The 27077-nt window shown below is 33.1% G+C and overlaps 1 protein-coding gene across 2 annotated transcripts; it reads left to right on the forward strand.

The window, feature by feature from the left end:
* Positions 1-1990: 1990 nt before the first annotated feature.
* On the forward strand, positions 1991-26277 carry LOC114347453 (uncharacterized). Of its 2 annotated transcripts, XM_028298164.2 has the most exons (3): positions 2021-2151; positions 16803-16839; positions 25696-26277. In XM_028298164.2, exons 2-3 carry the CDS (start codon positions 16816-16818, stop codon positions 26050-26052), a joined length of 381 nt encoding a protein of 126 aa, XP_028153965.1. In that variant the 5' UTR covers positions 2021-2151; positions 16803-16815; the 3' UTR covers positions 26053-26277. The 2 variants fall into 2 exon arrangements, with proteins under 2 accessions (XP_028153958.1, XP_028153965.1); XM_028298157.2 differs by lacking the exon at positions 16803-16839 and having other exon boundaries at positions 1991-2151.
* Positions 26278-27077: the final 800 nt, after the last annotated feature.

The following is a 27077-nucleotide window of genomic DNA, read 5'->3' on the forward strand; positions in this document are numbered from 1 at the left end:
ATTTGCTAAATAAAATTTCTAACATGGGTACGTATAAAATGAATTAAATTATTTTTTTTGCCAATATAATATAGTCCAATAGAATATGTATAATCAAATCCTGAATTCAAGTTTACTTTCATATAATAGATCTTATTATGTCACTTACCACAATTAATTCTACAATTTACAATTCCCTCATCTTCCTTAGTCTCAGCATCCGTATGGCTTGCAAATTGTAGAAGCCTCGGAGGTGTAACCAGAGAAGGTTCCCATTGTTTTCATTCTGGTGGGATGTAGAATAGCATTATGTTGTTTTATATGCCATTAGAGTGAAAACTTAGTCTTTTCGGTAGCAGTTGCCGCTAGGGCATCTATGCCATTTCGTTCGTTGCAATCCGGGACTGCACGCTGGGGTTTGTTTTGGTTGGATCAGGGAGAGCAGCATATGTGCCTCCTGATGAGAGACTAATAAGTTTCGAAACCGGTAGAGGTGCTTGCAGCACTCTCTAATTGGACTAGAATATGGTTCGGCTGCATTTCCGTTTTGCAACGAAATTGAAAATGGTTATTCATTTTTGATTTACATTTACTCTGTGTGGAGTATGAAGGGAACCATTCTCGTTGGAACTTTACCGCGCTGAGCAGATGGGACGTGAATTGTAAATTGTACAATTCCCTCATCTTCCTTAGTCTCAGCATCCGTATGGCTTGCAAATTGTAGAAGCCTCGGAGGTGTAACCAGAGAAGGTTCCCATTGTTTTCATTCTGGTGGGATGTAGAATAGCATTATGTTGTTTTATATGCCATTAGAGTGAAAACTTAGTCTTTTCGGTAGCAGTTGCCGCTAGGGCATCTATGCCATTTCGTTCGTTGCAATCCGGGACTGCACGCTGGGGTTTGTTTTGGTTGGATCAGGGAGAGCAGCATATGTGCCTCCTGATGAGAGACTAATAAGTTTCGAAACCGGTAGAGGTGCTTGCAGCACTCTCTAATTGCACTAGAATATGGTTCGGCTGCATTTTCGTTTTGCAACGAAATTGAAAATGGTTATTCATTTTTGATTTACATTTACTCTGTGTGGAGTATGAAGGGAACCATTCTCGTTGGAACTTTACCGCGCTGAGCAGATGGGACGTGAATTGTAAATTGTACAATTCCCTCATCTTCCTTAGTCTCAGCATCCGTATGGCTTGCAAATTGTAGAAGCCTCGGAGGTGTAACCAGAGAAGGTTCCCATTGTTTTCATTCTGGTGGGATGTAGAATAGCATTATGTTGTTTTATATGCCATTAGAGTGGAAACTTAGTCTTTTTGGTAGCAGTTGCCGCTAGGGCATCTATGCCATTTCGTTCGTTGCAATCCGGGACTGCACGCTGGGGTTTGTTTTGGTTGGATCAGGGAGAGCAGCATATGTGCCTCCTGATGAGAGACTAATAAGTTTCGAAACCGGTAGAGGTGCTTGCAGCATTCTCTGATTGGACTAGAATATGGTTCGGCTGTATTTTCGTTTTGCAACGAAATTGAAAATGGTTATTCATTTTTGAAAAAATAAATATTCAAAATGTAGTGGTAGGGATTAATGTAGCGTATGCGAGGATTGTTGCATGTCGGGATTTTGGCCTGTCGAGATTCTGGCGTGTCGGGATATTGGCTGTCGGGATTTTGGGCGCCACCGGTTACGAATATATGTGTGCTAAATATCTCGACAAAATATTCAAAATTAAAGCTGCAAATTTGGAACGCGTTGTTTTCAGCTTTGATGACGCGCTGATGTAGCCTCTTAAGTGTTAAAAACAATTGTGTATGTATTATATGCTAGAAAAAATACCACAATATGAGTCAAAATACGAAAAAGATATTTACAGCACAAAAATTTCCTAATCGGAAGTCTTAATTTTCCGAACAATTAGAACCTCTTTTTTCGACACATTCATCATTTTCGAGCGTAAAATCCCGGCTTTACTAAAAAAAAGTGCGAACATCCTTGACGCCATAAAAATCTCAGGTAGATATAAAAAGAGTAATTTGCGTATTTACGAGATATTCTTCATTTTAAGTTTATCGCTAAATTACTACTCAACGAATAATTACTAAAAATCGTGTTAGTATACATATATAATTTGTTTATTTTGAAAATTATTTCAAAATGAGGGGCGTGTCTGCATTAGTGGTGAGTTTTTTTGTCTAATTTTTCATAAATTTAAAAATAATAATATTAGTCGAGAAAATGAAGCATTTTGGCTCGCAATTTTTTTATTTGAAATTTTCACAGAAGGTAGGAAATAGTCCAAGGATCATTTTCTATATCATGCTGCTGTACGCTAAAACCTTGGGGGTAGTTGCTACCCCTTCTCGAGGGTGGGAATTTTTTATTATATTTTAACCATGTAAATCGATGTAAAAAGTCATTTTAAGAAAAAATGTTTTTTACATTTTCTTCGCAAAACTAATATTTTTCGAGTTATTCGTGGTTGAAAGTAACAGTTTTTCAACGGAAAAATCGACTTTTTTAGAGGGTTTTTTGGGAATAACTCGAAAAATATGCATTTAATAAGAAAAAACTGTAGATATCAAAATTGTATCTTTTACTAGCACAAACGAAACTGTTTTTCTATAATATTTTTACGACCAATACAAACCGAGATACGGCATGTTAAAGGTTAGTTTTTTTTTTCGTCAAATGCATAATTTGAAATAATCAAAGCCAAATAACAAGAAAACTTTTGCATTTTTCCAGGAAAACTTACATGATGTTTTTTCAAGAATACAATAAGATCTTAAAAAAAAATAATAAAAACTTTCTAGCATAAAAATTGAGCGCAACTTATGATCAAAAAAAAAAGTCGGTACCTGTTTTTCTCTACGAAAAAAACAGTGAAAACAACCCCCTAACTACCCTTGTAACTAAAAATTGGTCTTCGCCTTTCTGTAATTCCCTTTATATTTATATTGTCAATACACCCAAGAGGTTTGACCTATTAAAAAGGCCTAATTTTAGAAAAATTGGAGTTTAAAGAAAAATTGATTTTTTGCAATTTTGCATTTTTTATCATTTTCTTCAAAATATCTCCGAAAATACTGGAGATACGAAAAAAATAATTGACTACTAATAGACGCTTTTTTAATAACTAAAATTTTCTTATACATAGATTTTCAATACAATGAACAGTTAGCGAGATATAGCTGTTTAAAACATCTATTTACGAGCAAACATCCCCTTATTGGAGCCCTTTAAACCCACCTCAATTAAAAATTAAGGGATCTTATGGAATTTAATTTACACAGTCTTATTACTCTTCAAAAATCCTACAAAACTATTATTTAAAAAACTTTTCATATACAAAAATGAAGGAGCTATGTTTATAAAACTATTTTTTTTTCGAAAGATTCGAATAGTCCTTATAGAGCATTTTCAATGTACCTATATAATACCACAGAGCCGATTCGTGTACTGGATGACTAAAAAACTATTTGTATGTGTATTTTTATATAATTGTAAATGTTGTTCTGAAGCTATTTCCTTGTGGCATTTTTATAATTACGTATTTTTTATGGGAAATAAGCCACAATTTTACTAAAAAATGAATTTATTAACGTTTCGAAGCCCAAATCGGGTTTCGTTGTCAAAATACAAAATACTATTAAAATAAAACAAACATGTTGTTGCTAAGTAAAAAAATTCTTCTAATAATTTATTTAATCTGACTCATTTATATTGGCAATTCAGACTTATATTATATGGAATTTATGGAATTTACTATGGAATCTCTAACGCGAGAATTTTACTGTCATCGTTGCATTTGGTTGTCTTTTTAAAGACAGATCACATGCTATGATTTTTTTGCGACGGATATTCTTGAGTTGGGATTGATTTCATGTAATCGAATGAACTATCTTTTAGTAAAGTCGTCCCAGGAACGCAACTCATAAATATTGGCGATATCATTTTAAAGTCTTCTACTTTAAAATGTATAATATAAGTCTGAATTGCCAATATAAATGAGTCAGATTAAATAAATTATTAGAAGAATTTTTTTACTTAGCAACAACATGTTTGTTTTATTTTAATAGTATTTTGTATTTTGACAACGAAACCCGATTTGGGCTTCGAAACGTTAATAAATTCATTTTTTAGTAAAATTGTGGCTTATTTCCCATAAAAAATACGTAAATATATAATTGTAAATTCGTATTTTTGTGTAAATAAATGTTTTTGTAATTCTTTAATTCTACTTTTTTTTTCTGTATATAGATCTATTAAATTGTCTACTTATAAAAATTTCAATGTTATTAAGAGTGGTTTTTAAGGGTTGAAATATTATGATATTATATCCTAAAGCATAAAACAATCATTATTTAACTAGTCAAAACCAAATTTTACCTATATTAAAGTTTAAAATGTTTTTATATAATTTTTGACAATAAGGGTAGTTTACACCCCTAAAAATAATCAACGCCCTTGAGCATGATATAGAATATGAAATACAGGATAAGATGATCCTAACCCCAAATTTTTATGCAAATTGATGCAAGCCGAAATTATTCTTTTAGGATAAGTAAACTTTTCATATATAGCTCCAACAAGGGTGGTTTTAAGGGTTGAAATATTGTGATATTATATCTTAAAGCACAAAACAATCATTATGTAACTAATAAGAAGCAAATGTTGACAATATTAAAGTTTAAAATGTTATTTTATAATTTTTTACAATTAGGGGTGGTTTTTACCCTTAAAAAACCAAAAGCGTACAACGGCTCAATATAGAAAATGAACTAGAGGGTGAAATGAGCCTAATCCTAAATTTTTGTACAAATCGATGCTGGACGAAAAAATTGCGAGGTTTTGCCATTTTTCCAGCTTCATTTCCTCGACTACATAAATATATAACATTTATTCGGGGCTGGATTCTGTTTTTTTTTGTTAAATTTAAAATTTTAGTAAGCAAATAACGAACCGTGTGAAACTCCTTTCAGTTAGTGATACCCTTTGATCCTATGAGGCTTCGCTGGTAGGTTTTCTCAACTCTGCCGTTTTTCACTCCTTACTATATAGATATAATTTAGTTTTCCAGCATAAGAAAGGCCCATAGCTTGGTTTTATAATTTTTCCATTCTTTCCTGTTTACAGCTTTATTGTTCCCATTTGTGCTTTTAACTTCTAAGTCTTTTTCAACATCCTTCTTCCACCTGGTTTTCAACTACCCTTCTTCTCCTTTTCCTCTATTCTTCCAGTTGGTGTTCTTTTGGACATTTCTTTTCTCGTCTTTGGCATCCTTTTTTTTTTTTTCCTTTGGCATCCACAAAGTCTTTTTCAACATCCTTCTTCCACCTGGTTTTCAACTACCCTTCTTCTCCTTTTCCTCTATTCTTCCAGTTGGTGTTCTTTTGGACATTTCTTTTCTCGTCTTTGGCATCCTTTGGATATGTCCCAATCATCTCAGTTTTTGAGATTTTATGATTCCTATGATAGTCGGTTTTCCATACATCTTCTCTAGTTCTGAATTTGGACTTTTTATCCACATTCCATTACATAGCTTTCATCCAAATATTTCCCTGAGTACTTTATTTTCCCACACTTGGAGAATGGCTTGTTCGAATTTGTTCGTCTTCCATGTTTCAATTGTATTATAATGCTATAGCTTCTATCACTGTCTTATACATTTTTATCTTCGCCCTGATATATATGATTTTAGTTCTAAATAACTCCATTGGTGCAACTATCAACGATTACCAGTCATAATTCTCAATTAGATTTCTTCCTTCATATTTAGTCTCGTGGTGAAAGTCACACTTAGGTATCTACTGGAATCTTTCTACTTCTTCAAAGTTATCCATTTTTTCTTCTATCATTATTGTCAGGTATTGTTCTTGTATGTATTCTCGTTCTGTCCATTCCATATATTTGGTCTTTACTTCGTTTATGTACCTATATCAATTTTTCTTTTTTTCGCTTTTAGTCTTTATAATATTTCGTCATCCTTGAAGGATCTCCGGTCCATAAAGGCCCTTCATCCATAAAATCTCAGGTAGATATAATGATATATAAAAAGAATAATTTGCCTTTTTACGATATATAGGTATTCTTCGACGAATAAATACTAAAAAATTATATTGGAATGTATAATTTGTTTATTTTGAAGATGAGGGGTGTATCTGCAATAATAGTGAGTTTTTTCGTCTAATTTTTGATAAATATAAAAATAATAACATTTTTATTCTATGGTAGATTCTGTTTGTTTATTAAATTTATCTTTTTAGAACGAAAAGAAAAAACGTGTTTTTCTTTCAGTTAGTGACACCATATGGCTCCTATGAGGCTTTGGTGGTAGGTTTTCTCAACTCTTTAACCATATTCCACTCCTTACTATATGTATATAATTTAGCTTTCCAAGAGATATGACTTGCTTTACTATACATTATTTTCCATCCTTTCCTGTTTGCTGCTTTATTTTTCCAATTTTGGAAGTTCTTCTGTCTTTTCCATCCGGTTTCTCATCCGATATTCGGTTCTTCATACATTTTTTCTAGTTCTATATTTGGTCTTTTTATTCACATTCCATTTCATTGTCTTCCTCAAAATATTTTCCTGGAGACTTTTCTTTCCCACACTTGGACCATGACTTGTTCGGATTTGTTCATCGTTTATGGTTTACTGATATATTATGGTCTGTATGTCAGTTTCACTAGCTGCAGGTCTTATCAAAGTCATATATTTTTATTTTCGTACTTCTAGATATGATTTTACTTCTTGATAACTTGTTTGGATCAAAAATATAACGATTACCAGCCATAATTCTCAATAGGATTTCTTCCTTGATATTTGGTCTCCTGGTGAATGGTACTGGAATCTTTCTACTTCTTTGAAGTTTTATATTTTTCCTTCTATGATTATTATCAGTAATATGTATTCTTGTTCTGTCGATTCCATATATTTGGTCGTTTCTTCGTTTATGTATATTCATTCTTTCGCTTCTAGTCTTTATAGTATTTCTTCATATTTGAAGCATCTCAGGTTTGACCATAAAGGTCCTTCATCCATAAACCATATCAGGTAGATATCTTCTTCTTGCAGTACCGTCTCCTATCGGAGGTTGGCTACCATCACAGCAATCTTAACTTTGTTGGCTGCAGCTCTGAACAACTGTATTGAACTGCACCCATACCACTCCCTTAAATTTCGCAACCAGGAAATCCTCCTACGTCCCTCATTTCTCTTTCCCGAGATTTTTCCTTGGATTATGAGTCTACGCAGAGAGTACTTTTCTCCTCTCATTATGTTGCCTAGATACTCCAGTTTTTTCGTTTGTATGGTTTTTATGACTTCGCATTCCTTCCCCATCTTCAGCAAAACATCTTGATTTGTTACTCTTTCTGTCCATGGTATTTTCCACATTCTTCTGTAACACCACATCTCGAATGCCTCAATGTTTTTGATGTTTATCTTTTTCAGAGTCCAAGCTTCCATGCCGTACAGCAGAGCGGAGAAAACATAGCACCTTAACATTCTCGTTCTTAAGTTTATATTTATGTCTCAGCTGCATAGGAACTTTTTCATTTTGACAAACGATTGTCTCGCTATCTCAATTCGCCTCTTGATTTCTCTTGTCTGGTCATTAGTATCAGTGAATCAAACCCCTAAATATTTGTAGGACGTAACTCTTTCAACTGTCTGATTATTTATGGTTAAATTCATATTGGTGTATAGCTTCTTTGTAACAATCATGAATTTAGTCTTTTTGATGTTCAGTTTTAGACCATACTTATTGGTATGAGTGTTTATGTTTCCATCAAATACTGTAAATTTGCTAGGTTATCTGTTATTATTAGCGTGTCATCAGCGTATCGTATATTGTTAATTAACTCTCCGTTAATGTTCATACCAATGTCTTGCTCTAGGAGCGCTTCCTGACATATTGTTTCGCTATATATATTGAATAGTAGTGGAGAAAGCACACAACCCTGACGCACACCTCGACGAATCTCAATTTCTTCGGTTAACTCATTATCAACCTTGATTTTTGCTGTTTGTCCCCAGTACAACCTGGATATAATGTTAATTTCGCGACTGTCGATGTTTTTGCTTCTTAGGATTTCATACAGCTTTTGGTGTCTGACTTTATCGAAGGCCTTCTAAAAATCTATGAAACCTACGTAGAGGTCTTGGTTTACATCTAAACATCTTTGCATTAACACACTCAGACCAAACAAAGCTTCCCGTGTTCCCAGGCCACTTCTGAATCCAAACTGTGTGGCGCTTATGTCCTCTTCTAATTTATTAAATATTCTTTTGTGAATTATTTTTAAAAATACTTTTAATGTGTGGCTCATCAATGCTATAGTTCTGTGGTCTGAACACTCTCTGGCGTTATTCGTCTTCGGGATTGTGACAAAAGTAGAGGAGAGCCATTTCTTTGGTATGATGCCTGTTCTATAAATTGTGTTAAAGAAGTTCACCATTATTTCAAGTGTGTGGTCGTCTATAAGTTTCAACAATTCTACAGGAATTTCATCTGGTCCTGCAGCTTTACCCCCTTTTGTATTCCTTATAGCATATTCTATCTCGCTTTTTAGGATTTCAGGCCCTGTTGTGTCGTCTGTAGGTTCTGCCACTGCTATTTCTTGTCTTTCGTCTGCAAAAAGTTTTTCAATGTATTCTATCTATCTTGCCAGTTTTTCATTTAAATCTGTAATTATTTTACCTTTTTTGTCCTTTACGATGGATGCTTGTTTCACTTTTTTACCTGTTATTTCCTTGATCTTTTTATGCATGTTAAAGCTATCGTACTTTCTTTCATATTCTTCTATTTCCTTGCAGTTTTCCAGAACCCACTTCTCTTTGGCTTCTCTAATTCTTCTCTTAATCTCACGGTTCACTTCTTTGTATTTTGTCTTGTTGGTTTTATTTCTTCACCTTTCCTCGATGAGATACAAAATTTCGTTTGTCATCCATTCCTTTTTCTTAATTTTGCTTGGAGCTAAGGAGCCTTCACCAGCTGTCATAAGGACCTTTTCTATCTCCATCCATTCGTCCTCTACATTGCCTGTGTTCCTATTTTTTGCAGCGAGGTTTCGAAGATTGTTGTTTACCTGTTCTCTTGTCCTTTCCAGTATAGTTGCGTCTTTCAGTTGCTTAACGTCTATCTTTTGTTTAGCTGCATTTTTCTGTAGTTTCTTGAATCTTATATTTACTACAGCCACCACCGGATTGTGATCCGATTCTATGTCACTGCCTGGATAGGTTTTTGTAGACGTGATGGAGTTTTTAAACCGGCTTCTGATTAGTATATAATCGATTTGATTCCTGACGATGTTGTCTGCATTATCCCTTGGTGATGTCCACGTGTACAATCTACGGTTGGGTAATCTGAACATTGTGTTCATTCCTACAAATTCTTTTTCTTGGCAAAATTGTACGAGACGTTCACCTCGGTCGTTTCGTTGTCCAAGTCCAAATTCACCAGTGCATCCATCAGTTTTCACCTTACCAACTTTAGTGTTGAAATCGCCCATGATTACGGTGACTTCTTCTTTTTTGGTCGATTCCAGAATGTATTCTAGTTGTTTGTAGAATTATTCTATTTCCTCATTCTCTTTCTCTGCTGTCGGTGCATAGACTTGAATAATTTTAATTTTTCCTTTGTTCGACTTTAGTTGGATTGCTCTGATTCGTTCTGAATATGGGGTAAAACTTAGTACCGATTTGTTGACTTCCCTTTCGACTATTATTCCGACGCCATAACGGTGGTTTGTATCATCAGTTCCCGAATAGTAGAACATGCCGTTTCTAGTTGGACATTTGCCGGATCCTTTCCACTGTACGTCGCTGATACCAAGTATTTTCACATGTAGTCTTTCCATTTCTGTTGTTACGTTTATTAATTTCCCGGCTGCATACAAGCTTCTTGCATTCCAAGTAGCTATTCTCATAACTTTATTTTTAAGTTTCACGACTTCGTTCGCCACTGTTCCCCCCGGAGATCCGATTGGGGAACATTTTACTCCGGAATTTTTCGTTTTGAACATTGCCATTAATGGTTTTTTACAGGTCAGGTAGATATAATGATATATAAAAACTGTAATTTGCCTATATACGAGATATTCTTCATTTTAAGTTTATCGCTAAATTACTACTCAACGAATAATTACTAAAAATCGTGTTTAGCTCAGTCGGGATAGCATTTGACCTTGCATTACGAGCGAGCCCAAATTTTATTTTTCTAATCATTAGGGAGGGTCAATGTTAATATAAATTTAAAATCTCGACTGAATTCCACCGTTGCGTTAGCCGCCATCTTGATTTTAAACGGGAACCGTTTTGCTCAATATCTCCGCCATTTTCAACTTTTCGACAAAAAGTGTACAAACTGAAATTGTTGATAATGCGATTTTATATAATTTCGTTTATTAGAATTTTTTTCGTGCGGTTCATATTTTCGGAGTTATGGGGGAAAATTGTTACAGTTACAGCATAATTATTGAATTATTGAATTATCTCGTTTATTATTAGTTTTTTAGGTTTACAACAAATATGTACCCATACAAAAATAAAGAGAATTAAATTTTGTACAATTTTGATGTCGTTCATTTTTTTGATAAAATCGATATTTAAGGTAGTACGTAGGTATGCGGAAAAAGTTCGAGCCTAAGACCTGATTGATTTTATAGCAATTGTTTTTGTTCAATATCCCCGCCATTTTCAACTTTTTTGACAAAAAGTGTAAGAATTGAAATTGTTGCAATTACTATTTACTACAATTTTTCGAGAGAACCAGTGGCGAGTCTATAAGGGGGGGAATGGGAAAATTCCCCCAACAGGCCCCAAAATTAAAAAAAAATTGTTGAAATACCGGGTGTCCACTTATATTTTCCCCCATTTTAACTGCCTATAACTTCTAAACGGCTCAAGATAGAAATATGCGGTTTTCACTGAAATGTTTTATTTTAGTAAAAGTTTTGTCTGAGTGGATGGAATTTTTTATATCGCTTTCAAATACGAAATAAAAATGGCGGATTTTTGAAAAAAACTTTGTTAACTTTTTTTTAATGGAACACCCAGTAAATTATTTTGTATATTGAAACAAAGGTCATTCACCTATCTACCGATATAAAGTTTTTCAAAATCGGTTGTCAAATCACTGAGTAATTAATTTTTAAAATGAGAGGTGCAACGTGGATATCACATACTATATGGATATCACAACTGTGGATATCACAACTAAGCAAGTTATTGTGATTTCCACATTGCATCTCTCATTTTAAAAATTAATTGCTCAGTCATTTGACAAACCGATTTTAAAAAATTTTATATCGCTGTATAGATAAATGACTATTTTTTCAAGCTTTTAGGTAAATGACCATTTTTTATATCGCTTTTAAATAAAAAATGGCGGATTTTTGAGGAAAAAAAAAACGTTGTTGACTTTTTTTATTAAAACACCCAGTATATTTTTTGTGTCTTGAAGAAACGGTCATTTACCTATCCAGCGACATAAATTTTTTTAAAATCGGTTGCCAAATGACTGAGCAATTAATTTTTAAAATGAGAGATGCAATGTGGAAACACATAACATAATATCATGTGTATTAAGCTAGAAAGACCATTTCATAAGGGAGCCATGAAACACACCCCATATTTTTTTGCTATTTTATTGCTAATTTATTACGCAAATTAAAAATTTATTGCTTCATCCCCTTCAGAGAAACAGGTGGCCATTCCAGCTTAATATTAAGCTAGAAAGGCCAACATTCATATATCCGGAACGAAAGTAGATAGAGAGTTGCTTCCGGTGGCCTATTTTATTGCTAATTAATTGCTAATTTATTACGCAAAACAAAAATTTATTGCTTCATCCCCTTCAGAGAAACAGGTGGCCATTCCAGCTTAATATTAAGCTAGAAAGGCCAACATACATATATCCGGAACGAAAGTAGATAGAGAGTTGCTTCCAGTGACCTATTTTATTGCTAATTAATTGCTGAAAGATTGAGTTTACAAGAATTTACAAACTCACCCCCTTCAACCCCTACCGATATCATCATTCCCCGGAATCCACAAAAAGTGAAAATAACCAGTTTAAAGAGCTAAAACCAAGTACGTATTTTTTGCTTATTCATTGCTACAGGTCTAAGCCAAAAATGAATTTTTTGCTTCCTCCCCTAACGAGCCACAATGGCTACTGCGGTTTAATACTTAAGGCTACAATACTCAACACTCCTATTTCAGGAAAGAAAGCAGATAGAGGGTCGTTTCTGGCGGCATATTTAATTTTTAATTAATTGCTGAAAGATGGGGTATACCAGAATTTACAAACTCACCCCCTCCAACCCCTACCGTTATCATCGTTCCACGGATTTCACAAAGAGTGAAAATAATCAGTTTAAAAACTTAAAACCAAGTGGGTATTTTTTTCTAATTAACAGCTGCAGGTCTACGCCAAAAACCAATTTTTTGCTTCATCCCCTAACGAGAAACAATGGCTACTGCGGTTTGATCCTTATGCTACAATACCCAACACTCCTATTTCAGGAACGAAAACAGATAGAGGGTCGTTTCCAGCGGCATATTTTATTGCTAATTAATTTCTGAAAGATATGGTATACAACAATTTGCAAACACACCCCCTCCAACCCCCACCGTTGTTCTCATTCCCCGGATTTCACAGAAAGTCAAAATTACTGGTTTAAAAACCTATGACCAAGTGGGTATTTTTTTCCTAAGCAACTGCTGCAGGTCTACACCAAAAACGATTTTATTGCTTCATCCCCTAACGAGCAACAATGGCTAATGCGGTTGAATTAATTGCTTATTTATTACGCAAATTACAAATTTATAGCTTTAACCCCTTCAGAGAAACAGGTGGCAATTCTAGCTTAATATTAAGTTAGAAGAGCCAACATTCATATTTCTGGAAAGAAAGTAGATAGAGAGTAGCTTTCGGCGGTATATTTTATTGCTAATTAATTGCTGAAAGATTGGGTATACCAGAATTTACAAACTCATCCCGTCCAACCCCTACCATTATCATCGCTCAACGGATTTCACAGAAAGTGAAAATTACCAGTTTAAAAATCTAAGAACAAGTGGGTATTTTTTTCCTAAGCAACTGCTGCAGGTCTACGCCAAATTTGATTTTATCGCTTCATCCCCTAACCAGTAAAAATGGCTACTGCGGTTGAATACTTAAGCTACAACACTCAATTCTCCTATTTCAGTAACGAAAGCAGATAGAGGGTTGCTCTATCTGCTTTCGTTCTTGAAATAGGAGTGTTGGGTATTGTAGCTTAAGAATTAAACCGCAGTAGCCATTGTTTCTCGTTAGGGGATGAAGCAAAAAATTGGTTTTTGGCGTAGACCTGCAGCCGTTAATTAGAAAAAAATACCCACTTGGTTTGAAGTTTTTAAACTGATTATTTTCCCGCTTTGTGAAATCCGTGGAACGATGATAATGGTAGGGGTTAGAGGGGGTGAGTTTGTAAATACTGGTATAACCCATCTTTCAGCAATTAATTAAAAATTAAATATGCCGCCAGAAGCGACCCTCTATCTGCTTTCTTTCCTGAAATAGGAGTGTTGAGTATTGCAGCCTTAAGTATTAAACCGCTGCAGCCATTGTGGCTCGTTAGGGGAGGAAGCAAAACATTCATTTTTGGCTTAGACATGTAGTAATTAATGAGCAAAAAATACGTACTTGGTTTTAGCTCTTTAAACTGGTTATTTTCACTTTTTGTGGATTCCGGGGAATGATGATAACGGTAGGGGTTGAAGGGGGTGAGTTTGTAAATTCTTGTAAACCCAATCTTTCAGCAATTAATCAGCAATAAAATATGCCGCCGGAAGCTACCCTATATCTACTTTCGTTCCGGAAATATGAATGTTGGCTATTCTAGCTTAATATTAAGCTGAAATGGCCACCTGTTTCTCTGAAGGGGATGAAGCAATAAATTTTTGTTTTGCGTAATAAATTAGCAATTAATTAGCCATAAAATAGGCCACCGGAAGCAACTCTCTATCTACTTTCGTTCCGGATATATGAATGTTGGCCTTTCTAGCTTAATATTAAGCTGGAATGGCCACCTCTGAAGGGGATGAAGCAATAAATTTTTGTTTTGCGCAATAAATTAGCAATTAATTAGCAATAAAATAGGCCGCCGGAAGCAACTCTCTATCTACTTTCGTTCCGGATATATGAATGTTGGCCTTTCTAGCTTAATATTAAGCTGGAATGGCCACCAGTTTCTCTGAAGGGGATGAAGCAATAAATTTTTGTTTTGCGTAATAAATTAGCAATTAATTAGCAATAAAATAGGCCGCCGGAAGCAACTCTCTATCTACTTTCGTTCCGGATATATGAATGTTGGCCTTTCTAGCTTAATATTAAGCTGGAATGGCCACCAGTTTCTCTGAAGGGGATGAAGCAATAAATTTTTGTTTTGCGTAATAAATTAGCAATTAATTAGCAATAAAATAGGCCACCGGAAGCAACTCTCTATCTACTTTCGTTCCGGATATATGAATGTTGGCCTTTCTAGCTTAATATTAAGCTGGAATGGCCACCTGTTTCTCTGAAGGGGATGAAGCAATAAATTTTTAATTTGCGTAATAAATTAGCAATAAAATAGCAAAAAAATATGGGGTGTGTCTCATGGCTCCCTTATGAAATGGTCTTTCTAGCTTAATAGACATCATAAATGTCATTTTGATCAGTTATGTTATTTAGGTATGTGATATCCACGTTGCACCCCTCATTTTAAAAATTAATTACTCAGTGATTTGACAACCGATTTTGAAAAACTTTATATCGCTGGATAGGTGAATGATCTTTCTTTCAATTTACAAAAAAATATACTGGGTGTTCAATTAAAAAAAGTCAACAAAGTTTTTTTCAAAAATCCGCCATTTTTTATTTCGTATTTCAAAGCGATATTAAAAATTCAATCCATTCAGACAAAACTTTTGCTAAAATAAAACATTTCAGCGAAAACCGCATATTTCTATCTTGAACCGTTTAGAAGTTATAGGCAGTTAAAATGGGGGAAAATATAAGTGGACACCCGGTATTAAAATATATTAGCTGCCATGAAACTTAAAATATCGAAAGACAAATTCAACCAATAAAACTCGCTAGTTAATAAAATTAAGTGAACTTAATGCATATAAGTTATTATTTGTCTTTTATAGGTATATTTAGTTTGGTTGATGTTTCATTGGTTTCAAAAATTGTATAAAATATAATTCTCTTTATTTTTGTCTATGTACAATTATGTCGTAAAGTTAATAATAAATGAGACAATTCAATAATTACGCTTTCCCTCCGCTTCCATTATTTTCCCCCTTAACTCGGAGAATATTGATCGCATAAAAAAATTGTGTAAAAGAAGTTGTAGGAAATTGCATTTCCAACAATTTTAGTTATCACAATTTTTGTCGAACAGTTGAAAATGGCGGAGATATTAAGCAACAACAGAGTTCTTATTTAAAATCAATATGGCGGCTAGTGCAACCGCGGAATTCAGTCGAGATTTTAAATTTACACTACTATTGATCTCCCCCAAAGGATAGAATTATAAAATTTGCGGCAGCTCGGAAACAAGATTCAATTAAATAATTTGCTCCCCCACCACTTTTTACTATTTTCCCATGAAACTCGGAAAATATCAACCGCATGAAAAAAATTGTTAAAAATAAATTGTAGGAAATCATATTTTGAACAATTTTAGTTGAAAATATCGTAAATGTTGAACAAAAACAATTGCTATAAAATCAATCAGGTCTTACGCTCGCGCCATTACCGCATACGTACTACTTTATAGATTAATTTTAACAAAAAAATACAGACCAAAATTGTGTAGAATTTAATTCTCTTTATTTTTGTATAGAAACATTTTTGTCGTAAAACTAATAATAAACGAAATAATTCAATAATTATGCTCTAACTGTCAATATTTTCCGCCATAACTCGGAAAATATCGACCGGACGAAAAAATTGTGTTAACCTTCCGATGACCAACCTTTTTTTGTTACACGGATGACCAAGGGGGGAAAATGACCCTAGGTCAAAAATGTCAAAAATGACAATTAACAAAAAAATGAAGTTTTTTTTTTATTTTTTTTTAATTTATTTTTATTTTTTTTTATTTTTTTTTTATTTTTTTTATGGCATGGACTTTATGTCATTCAGCCAGTCACAACATGAGTATTAGTGTCATGTGTAGTATGTATGTTGAGTAAGTGTCTTGTTACTTTGCAAAGTCGACGTCATTAGCGTAAAACTACTTGGAATTACACATAATAGACGGTATTTTACTAAACATCAACTTCAGAATATATTTTTTATTCGTAAAATAGAGAGAATTTTTTTTATTTTAAAATATGAGGATATCTAGAATGATATTAAAGTAGAATAAAAAAATAATGAGTTAAAAATTGAAAATACTTTTGGATTTATTAAAGAAAAACATACGCTGGGGTCACAATTTCCCCCTCTTGGTCATCCGAAGGTTAATAGAAATTATAGAAAATCACATTTTCATCAATTTTGGTTTGTATACTATTTGTCGAAAAGTTGAAAATGGCGGAGATATTGAGCAAAAACATAATTTACACTACTATTGACCCTCCCTAAAGATTAGAAAAATAAAATTTGGTGCAGCTCCTAATGCAAGATTGTTTCATGAGGGGTGTGTTTGCAATAGTGGTGAGTTTGTTTTGTCTCATTTTTGATAAACGTAAAAAAATAATGTTTATTCGATGCTAGAGTCTGTTTTTTTATTAAATTTGTAATTTTATTACGAAAATAAGAAACCTTGTTCTTCTCCTTTCAGTTAGTGACACCCTATGGCTCCTATGAAGGCTTCTGTGGTAGGTTTTCTCAACTCCAGTGGCAGCTGGTCATGGTCGGCAGGGTCGGTAGTGCCGACCCACACATTTATGGACACATTATAGATTTTTTTAAATATTTAAGTTAATCAGAGTTGATGATATTCGTTTCTGTGAAATAAAAAAAATATCTGTGAGATAATACAGACTAAATTTTATTCATTGTTTTTAAAAGAATTCGATCGATCCGATACGTTAAGTGATCCCTGTGCGCTGTGCGTAACTTTTCAAATTAATTATCCTAGCCATGCACCCGATTGCGATTGTGTGAATTCTTAATAATGGCCCGCTTCGGCAAGCCGTCCCCAGATTGACCATTTGCTTGTTATAAGAAGCTATGGAATATTAGCCGATAGGCAACCAATTATACATTCCCCGTATTTATTTGAATGGCAAGTACGGCAGATAAACAATCTGCCGAACGGTGATCTGCAAACGGCAACAAGACACGTACCTATAGACCAGAGCGCTTTGGACGTTGAGAGGTGACTCATATTTGTTTGCAGACATTCCTTGAAAATAACTCATATAATAATATTTGAGTTATCCTCCCACTCAAAAAGGTTGGGAACATTGTTTAAATAATCAAAATGTTAAAAAATGAAGGAAAAATTCGATTTTTTCTTCATTTTTTGATTATAACTTTAAAAGTATTTATTTTCGAGAAAAGTTGCACTGACATAAGAGTTGCGTAATTAAATTTCCTACAATATAAAATTAGTTAAAAATTTTAAAAATTGTCACCCTTGTTGCAAAATAGCAATAATTGCGAAAAAATCATAAAAAAAACAAATACTTATTCGCATTTTACGTTTTTCAGCAATTTATGCTACACTTGGGACGTTCATAATTTTACCCAGAAATACTATATCATATAATAAAACAATAGTGTGAATTTCATTAAGATGGGTTCAATAGATTTTGCAAAATAAATTTTGCAATCCAGCTTTCGCAAAAAAATTCATTTTTTCAAAATATTGCAGAACTGAAAATAAAGCAGACAGCAAGTTGAATTTATTTTTATGTATAGAAGAATACTGTACCTTTCTTCTATATGTAAAAAAATTCAACTTGATATCTGCTTTATTGTCAGTACTGCAACATTTTGAAAAAATTAATTTTTTTTTGCAAAAGCTGGATTTCAAAATTTATTTTGCAAAATCTATTGAATCGATCTTAATGAAATTTACAGTATTGTTTTACTCGTATTATATCATAAAGGTTTTCTGATTAAAATATGAAGGTCGTAAGTGTAGCATAAATGGTTGAAAAACGTAAAATGCGGATGCTTGTTTTTTATGTTTTTTCGCAATTATTGCTGTTTTGCAACAAGGATGACACTTTTTAAAATTTTTAACCAATCCTATATTTAATTACGCAACTTTTATGTTAGCGTAACTTTTCTCAGAAGTGAAATAAAAAAAACCAAGAAAAAAATCGAATTTTTTCTTCCTCTTTTGACATTTTGATTATTTAAACAATGTTCCGGACCTTTTTGAGTGGAAGGATAACTCAATTATTATTTCCAAAGAATTTTCAAAATATCTATTAGACAAGTTCATTAAAAATTATCCATCATTCTTTAGTAAAATAAAATAAGAAAATGGATTAACAGTTTTATATGCTGATCTAAATATTTTTGGAAGGTGGGATAAGTTACAAAATATGTTTAATTTTATATACTGCAATTCATTAGGTATAACAAACTGTTCCCGAAATTAATAAATTATTGTGCTCAAATGTGGGTAAATTCTGCCTCAAATGAACGGGATTTCTCTTGTCTCAAAAGAGTCAAAACGTATTGTCGAAACACCATGAAACAAGAGAGAATGTCAAACTTGTCTCAAATGTCAATAGAAAAAAACCTTTAAAACCTCTAAAAAACAATAATAAATTTTACAATGACGTTATAACCCATTTTGCTACTTCGAAACAACATAGACTAGAGTTAATTTATAAACAGGTTTAGGTTCTAAATTTATAGGACAAAACAAAAAAAAACAAAAAAAAAATAAAAAAAAATAAAAAAAAAACAAAAACTAAAAATCTTCTATGAAATTGAAGCCTTTTAATTGGATGGCATACCTATCTGAGGAGACAAAACGTTGCCGACCCTGTTCCTAAAGCCACGAGCCGCCACTGCTCAACTCCAGCCATTCTCCACTCCTGACTATACATAACTTAGTTTTCCACATATGGAAGGCCTATGGCTCGGTTTACTATTATTTTCCTCTCTTTTCTGTTTTACTGCTTTATTTTTCCCATTTGTGCTTTTAGCTTCTTCTAAGTCTTTTTTAACATCCTTCTTCCACCTGGTTTTCAACTACCCTTCTTCTCCTTTCGCCTATTCTTCCCGCTAGTATTCTTATGGACATTTCTTTTCTCGTCTTTGGCATCTTTGGATATGTGCCAATCATCTCAATTTTTGAGATTTCATGATTTCTACGATATCCGATTCTCCACACATCTTCTCTAGTTCTGTATTAATTTGGACTTTTTATGCACATTCCATTACATAGCTTTCATCCAAATATTTCCCTGAGGCCTTTACTTTCCAGGCTTGGAGCATGATTTGTTTGGATTTCTTCATCGTCCATGTTTCACTGGCGTATAAGATCTATATGTTAGTCTGACTGACTATAGACCTTCTAGATATGTTTTTACTTCTTAAGAGCAAACAGTAGCGATCAACAGGTAGCAACAAACGCGTTCCAAGATTGCGGCTCTAATTTTGAATATTTTGTCGAGATATTTGGCACACATATTCGTAATATAATAAAGAATGTCGGTACAGAGCCCAATTTCAGAAATATGTTAGTATGTGGAAATTACTCTATAACTAAATAAAATATTGAAAAAAGGAGCCTGTACCGCCATTAAGAGAGACAAAAAAATACAATTTCTTCAAATAAACTTTTGTATCCCGTGCCTAGATTTTGTGTCACATTGGAACTACTAAAAATCGATTTTTTTATAACAAGAAATCGAACGTCACTGACTTTGAAACATTGCTCGCCTATATGTATAAAAATTATTGTTTTTGATACTATAAACGTCACTGCCAGTGTCGAATTACCGACGCATTGTTGCCTCACTTTTGAAAGTTCGCAGAACTTTCGCAATCTTGGACCGCGTTTGTTGCTATTTGTTGATCGCTACTGTGTGCTCTTAAGAGGAAACAGTAGCGATCAACAGGTAGCGAAAACGCGTTCCAAGATTGCAGCTGTAATTTTGAATATTTTTTCGAGATATTTGGCACACGTATTCGTAATATAATAAAGAATGTCGGTACAGAGCCCAATTTCAGAAATATGTTAGTATGTGGAAATTACTCTATAACTAAATAAAATATTGAAAAAAGGAGCCTGTACCGCCATTAAGAGAGACAAAAAAATACAATTTCTTCAAATAAACTTTTGTATCCCGTGCCTAGATTTTGTGTCACATTGGAACTACTAAAAATCGATTTTTTTATAACAAGAAATCGAACGTCACTGACTTTGAAACATTGCTCGCCTATATGTATAAAAATTATTGTTTTTGATACTATAAACGTCACTGCCAGTGTCGAATTACCGACGCATTGTTGCCTCACTTTTGAAAGTTCGCAGAACTTTCGCAATCTTAGACCGCGTTTGTTGCTATTTGTTGATCGCTACTGTGTGCTCTTAAGAGGAAACAGTAGCGATCAACAGGTAGCGAAAACGCGTTCCAAGATTGCAGCTGTAATTTTGAATATTTTTTCGAGATATTTGGCACACGTATTCGTAATATAATAAAGAATGGCGGTACAGAGCCCAATTTGAAAAATATATTAATATGTGGAAATTACTCTGTAATTAAATACAATATTTAAAAAACGAGCCTGTATCGCCATTAAGAAGAACAAAAAAATACACTTTCTTCAAATAAACTTTTTTATCCGATTCCTAGATTTTGTGTCATTTTGGAACTACTAAAATTTTTTATTTCATTAGTAGTTCCAAAATGACACAAAATCTAGGCATCGGATAAAAAAGTTTATTTGAAGAAAGTGTATTTTTTGTTCTTTTTAATGGCGGTACAGGCTCGTTTTTTTAATATTTTATTTAATTACAGAGTAATTTCCACATATTAATAATTTTTCAAATTGGGCTTTGTACCGCCATTCTTTATTATATTACGAATACGTGTGCCAAATATCTCGAAAAAATATTCAAAATTACAGCCGCAATCTTGGAACGCGTTTTGGCTAGCTGTTGATCGCTACTGTATCACCTTAACAACTTGCTTAGAGTAGAGACACAATTATTAACAGCAATAATTCTCGCTTGAATTTTTTTACTTCTTCAAATTTACACATTTTTACTTCTGTGATTATTGTCAGATATTGTCCTTTTATGTATGTATTCTCTTACTATCTGCATATATTTGGCCTTTTCTTCGTTTATGTATATCCCTTTCTTAATCGCTTTCGCTTTTAGTATTTTTAGTATTTTTTTAAATTCTTGTTTACTTCTAGCTATGCTGGCATTGCTGTTTTCGTTGGTATACAAGTTGTGTCCTATTGATTTCAGCTTCTTTGACAAATTCAACAAGAATATTAAACAACAGTGATGACAGTAGGCTTCCTTGTCGAACATCCTCACTGGTTTCAAACTTATATGTTTCTTTTACATTTATTTTAACCCCATTCTCTCTCTAACCAGAAATATTTTTCTAGCCCTAGAGAATTATTTTGGTTTTGCCATGGTTTTTCTTTCTTTACTGAATATTTCAGACATTTTTAATTATTTACACGTTTACTTGCAAGTTTTTTTCGTTTCACTTCTTATTTTTTTTTTCTTCTTATACCCTTTTGAAGATGTCCATTTTACAAATATAACAACTGTTGTTCCCTATTTTATTTAATATGAGTTTCTGTTCTAATTGGCTTCTTACTAATTCTAATTCTATCAAATTTCGTTATTCCTACTATACTTTTGACATTTTTTTCTCTGTTGCTTTTATCTTGCTCTTATAATTGTATATGTTCCACTTACGTATGGTATTATCAGTTTGGATATAGGATTATTAGTCCAGGGCGCATCTGTTTTGAGATGGACGTTGAGAGGTGACTCAAATTTTTTTGCAGAAATTGCTTGAAAATAAATCAAATAATAATATTTGAGTTATCCTCTCTCTCAAAAAGGTCCGGAACATTGTTTAAATAATCAAAATGTCAAAAATTGAAGGAAAAATTCGATTTTTTTCTTCGTTTTTTGATTATAACTTTAAAAGTATTCATTTCCGAGAAAAGTTGTACTGACATAAAAGTTGCGTAATTAAATTTCCTACAATATAGAATTAGTTAAAAATTTAAAAAATAGTTACCCTAGTTGCAAAATAGCAATAATTGCGAAAAAACCATACAAAAACAAGTATTCGCATTTTACGTTTTTCAACCATTTATGCTACACTTAGGACCTTGATATTTCATTCAGAAAAAAACTTTATGATACATTAAAACAATACTGTAAATTTCATTAAGATCGGTTCAATAGATTTTGCAAAATAAATTTTTCAATCCAGCTTTCGCACAAAAAATTCATTTTTTCAAAACGTTACAGGACTGAAAATAAAGCAGATAGCAAGTTGAAATTTTTTTTGCTTATAGAAGTGTACCGTACCTTTCATTTGCAATTTTCAAAATTAAAATAGATTATTTACCAAGGCGTCAGAAAATTTTTGAATAAACAATAATTTTTGGTGCTACGCGCAGGACAGCGGTGTTTGATTCACACAAGTTGCTTTCCAACAAAAATTTTTTCCAATCTTTATCTAATATATTATTTTCTTACTCTATATTTTGTTGTATTTTAATATTTTAATTCCACAAAAATCAAACTAATTTTATAATTGTTTGTGAAATATTGTTTAAACAATTGCATATGTTTAAAAATAATAAACTTTTATTATTTAAGTTAAAATATATGAACAAAGAAAGTTTTTGCTAATAAAATTGTTATTTCAAAGGATAGAGTATGTGTTTTTATTTTGCAATAAACAAGTTTATTTATATATATATATCGAACTGTAATAAAAATTAAAATGTATCAATCATTATCAAAGGTCATTGGAATGCCCAATCAGAGCAAACTATCCGCTGTCCTGCGCGTAGCACTAATAATTAATGTTTATTTAAAAAAAATTCCTGAGCGCCGTGGTGTTAATCGATTTTAATTTTGCAAAATTGCAAATGAAAGGTACAGTACACTTCTATAAGCAAAAAAAATTTCAACTTGCTATCTGCTTTATTTTCAGTCCTGTAACATTTTGAAAAAATGAATTTTTTTTACGAAAGCTGGATTGCAAAATTTATTTTGCAAAATCTATTAAACCGATCTTAATGAATTTTACAGTATTGTTTTACTGTATCATAAAATTTTTTAGGGTGAAATATGAAGGTCCTAAGTGTAGCATAAATGGCTGAAAAATGTAAAATGCGAATACTTGTTTTATTTATGTTTTTTTCACAATTATTGCTATTTTGCAACAAGGGTGACTATTTTTTAAATTATTAGTCAATTCTATATTGTAGTAAATTTAATTACGCAACTTTTATGTCAGTACAACTTTTCTCGGAAATGAATACTTTTAAAGTTATAATCAAAAAACCAAGAAAAAATTCGAATTTTTCCTTAATTTTTTGACATTTTGATTATTTAAACAATGTTCCGGACCTTTTTGAGAGGGAGGATAACTCAAATATTATTATTTGATTTATTTTCAAGCAATTTCTGCAAAAAAATTTGAGTCACCTCTCAACGTCCAAATGTACTAATATTTTTACAGATGCGCCCTGGTCTATATAGGATATAGCTTTGTACAGGTATAATAGTTTCGTATTTCTTCCTATGTATTTTGTTCTTTCTTAGCACAGTAGTTTTGTTCTTAGTTTGGAAGATTGTCACTCCATCTCTTGCACGGTAGACCGATACTTTTTATACCACTTGGTGATTTATTTTGTCCCTTGCTATTTTAACGCTTTTCGTGTCCGTCATTCTACTGATATGGTTGCTCCATTCTTGGTTTTTATTTAGTGTCCACTCTTTACTCAGTTTCTCAGCGTATTTCCTTCTTGATTTCATATCATAGTTTGTTAATAGTTAGGACTTACAATGTTATTTAAAGCATCCTACTACTCTGTTTGTTGTTCTACTGTTTACTCTTACTTTTTTTTTCAAGGTCTCCAGAGCTCGACAGTGTAATCCCTAGGTAGTTTATGCTCATTGTTTGTTCAATACTAAGTCCATGAGTCCATCTACTTCTAGTTTACGTCATATTGATGCTTTACTGATTACTATTGTACTAGTTTTCTGAGTTGAAAGAAACAGTCAGTCATGTTCTTTTACTCTTGTATTAAGTGTGTGAACTAGTCTTTGAAGGCGATCTTTATTTTGGAGGATTTAATTTCCATAACCGACATCCAGTCTTCAGATAGCCAGGTTCCCAGGTACTTAAATTTTCTTAAGCGCCCTACATCTTTATTGTTATATGCTAGTTTTGCATTTTGATGTTAACATAGTTGACGGCTGATTATAAGGAACTTCGTCTTTTTTATGTTAATGCTAAGTCCCATGTTCTTGCTATGTTCTCCAATTTTATTAAGAAAGTTTTGAAGGTATTCTATATTGTTCGCTATTAAGACCGAGTCATCCGCATATCGTAATACATTATTGACCTAGGTACCATTTATTTTGAAGCCGCTTTCACATTCCTCACAAGCTTCCTGAAAGATACTTTCTGAATATAAATTGAACAGTAGTGGGGAGAGAAGGCATCCCTCTCTTAGACCTTTGAGAATTTTTTGAGCTTGCGTTGTTTTGTTATCCACCTTGACGACAGCTGATTGATTCCAGTAAAGAGCTTCTTGCAACGATTGCCTTTTGATATATGTCGAGTTGTGTTAGTAAACTAGTATGTACGAGTTTATGAAATTGTACTCTATCGAACACGCTTTATATTATATATTACGCTTTTTCATATTCTATAAGACACATAATTACATCTTTACTTTGATCGTAGCAGTTCTGGGCTAGCACCTGGGTTGCAACTAGTGCTTCTCTCATACCCAGGCCGATTCTAAATCGAAATTGTGAGCAACCTATAACTTTATTATTTGCCTTCACTTTATGCTATAACTTCGCATTTTGTGGAGATTCTGTGGTGAAAAACTTTGAGGAATAATTTTAAGGATTGGCTTATCAGACTTATTAGTCGGTGGATTTTACACTTTGTTGCGTTTCTCTTCTTTTTTGGCAAAGGGATAAAGGTAAATACAAGCCATTGGACAGAGAACTTTCCTTTTTTATAGATCTGCTAGAAAAATCTTTGGAGTATCGCAATTCCTTCTTTATCTAGCAATCTAAGTAACTCAACAGGAATTTGATCAGGTCCAATTGGTTTCCCGTCTTTCCCGAGGTAGGTATTTACTGCTCTAGTAATTTCTTCAATTGTGATCTCGAGACTAGATAATTTGTTAACATCTATCACTTTTCCTGAACGACTTCCTGCTCAGGCCTCTGGTCTGCAAAGAGATTGTTGATATATTTCTATTGTTCCCATATGAGTTTCCTCTCTCTATCATCTTGTGCGATTTGTTCTTGTTCATTTTCTAAGTTAGAAAACTTCTTTTTTCCGTATATTCGAGCTACCTCCTTTATTTTCTTAAATAGATTGTGGTCATCATGTTCTTATAACTGTTTCAATTTCTCACAGTGGAATGTATAGTTCCATTACTCAGAGTAAATAATAGGATATAGGCTATAGAGTAATGTCTCTATAAAGTGTGAGTTAAACACTTCTTTTTTGTTCTAGGCATTTCTCTGCGTCGCCCTTTTGATAATCCAAACTATATCAGCAGCACCTGAGCCGGATCCTCATCATTGGAGAGGAGGACATGGTTACGGAGGAGGAGGAAAAATAATCATAATTAAAACAATAGGATATGGCGGTGGTGGATATGGACATCATCACCACGGCGGTGGATATGGAGGCGGTTATGGTGGCGGTTATGGTAGAGGCGGTGGTTATGGTAGTGGAGGCGGTTATGGTGGAGGCGGCGGTTATGGCGGCGGTTATGGCGGAGGTGGCGGTTATGGCAGCGGAGGCGGATGGGGAGGAGGTGGTGGCTTTGGATTCGGTGGAGGTGGCGGTTCCGGATATGGAAAATAAGACAAAACCCGTGATGATATTTCAATTGAAAGTGATAAAAACTGTTCTTACTAATAATATGTTCATACCTAATTTTATATATGGACTCTTTTTTGTAATTAGAATATTTATTTGTAGTTGTTTGATATTGCGGCTAATACTCTAAGTATTACAGGATGTGATCAAATAAAAAATTTATTTCTTATTGTAATAAGAAGATTTAATTAATAAAGAAAATAAGATAAATTTGTATTTTAATAAATATTTTTGAGCTGTATAAATGTTCCTAATAGTGGTTTTTTTAATAGAAATAATCCTACAACTGACACGATTCTTCATGTAAGCGGAATCAAACATATTATAGAGACTACCTTTTTCCCAAAAAACAGTCAAGTAAAAACAAACATAATGTAAAAGACAGTGGCGGATCTAGACAGTTGCTTTGAGAGGGGAAATTTAACTTAGGGGGGGGGGGCAACTTCCAATGAAACACCAACCAAAAGACATAAAAAAAATAAACCGAAATTACATAAAAGACAAAGTGAATTTGTCTGTCTTTTGTTAGCTAATATATTTTTATGTATCAACAATCCTTTTCTTTAATTTTGGACATTGTTAGGGGGGAAATTCCCCTATTTCCCCTACCCGTAGATCCGTCACTGGTAAATGATAACATGGTAAAATGCATAAAAATGGTTTACCATAACATGGTAAATTCCACCAACCAAAACATATAAAAATATAAACTCAAATTACATAAAACATAAATTAAATTATTAGTCTGGGCTGATTATCGGAGAATAGGCCATTTTTGGTAAAAGTTATTTACCAGCAATTTTATTGCTGGAATCGAAGCTTGTGATTATATATATATATTAATAATATAGGTATGCAAAGTCCGCAGATAGTGTGCTACTTTTTTTATAAACAAAATGGCGCCTGAAAATCCTGTTTTTTCAATTATTGCTCTATAACTCCGAAGATTTTAACTTTACAACAAAAACACTCAAATAAAAATTTACCGCAATTAAATTCTGCATAGAGAT

This window comes from Diabrotica virgifera, chromosome 4 (assembly GCF_917563875.1).
Source record: "Diabrotica virgifera virgifera chromosome 4, PGI_DIABVI_V3a".
NCBI classification, from domain to species: Eukaryota; Metazoa; Arthropoda; class Insecta; order Coleoptera; family Chrysomelidae; genus Diabrotica; species Diabrotica virgifera.

Bases quoted from the DNA above. Each gene is read 5' to 3' on its own strand.
- LOC114347453 (XM_028298157.2), top strand. From the start codon at position 2,128: ATGAGGGGCGTGTCTGCATTAGTG. The intron at 2,152-25,695 runs GTGAGTTTTTTT...TTTTTGTTCTAG, and splicing joins GGGGCGTGTCTGCATTAGTG to GCATTTCTCTGCGTCGCCCT.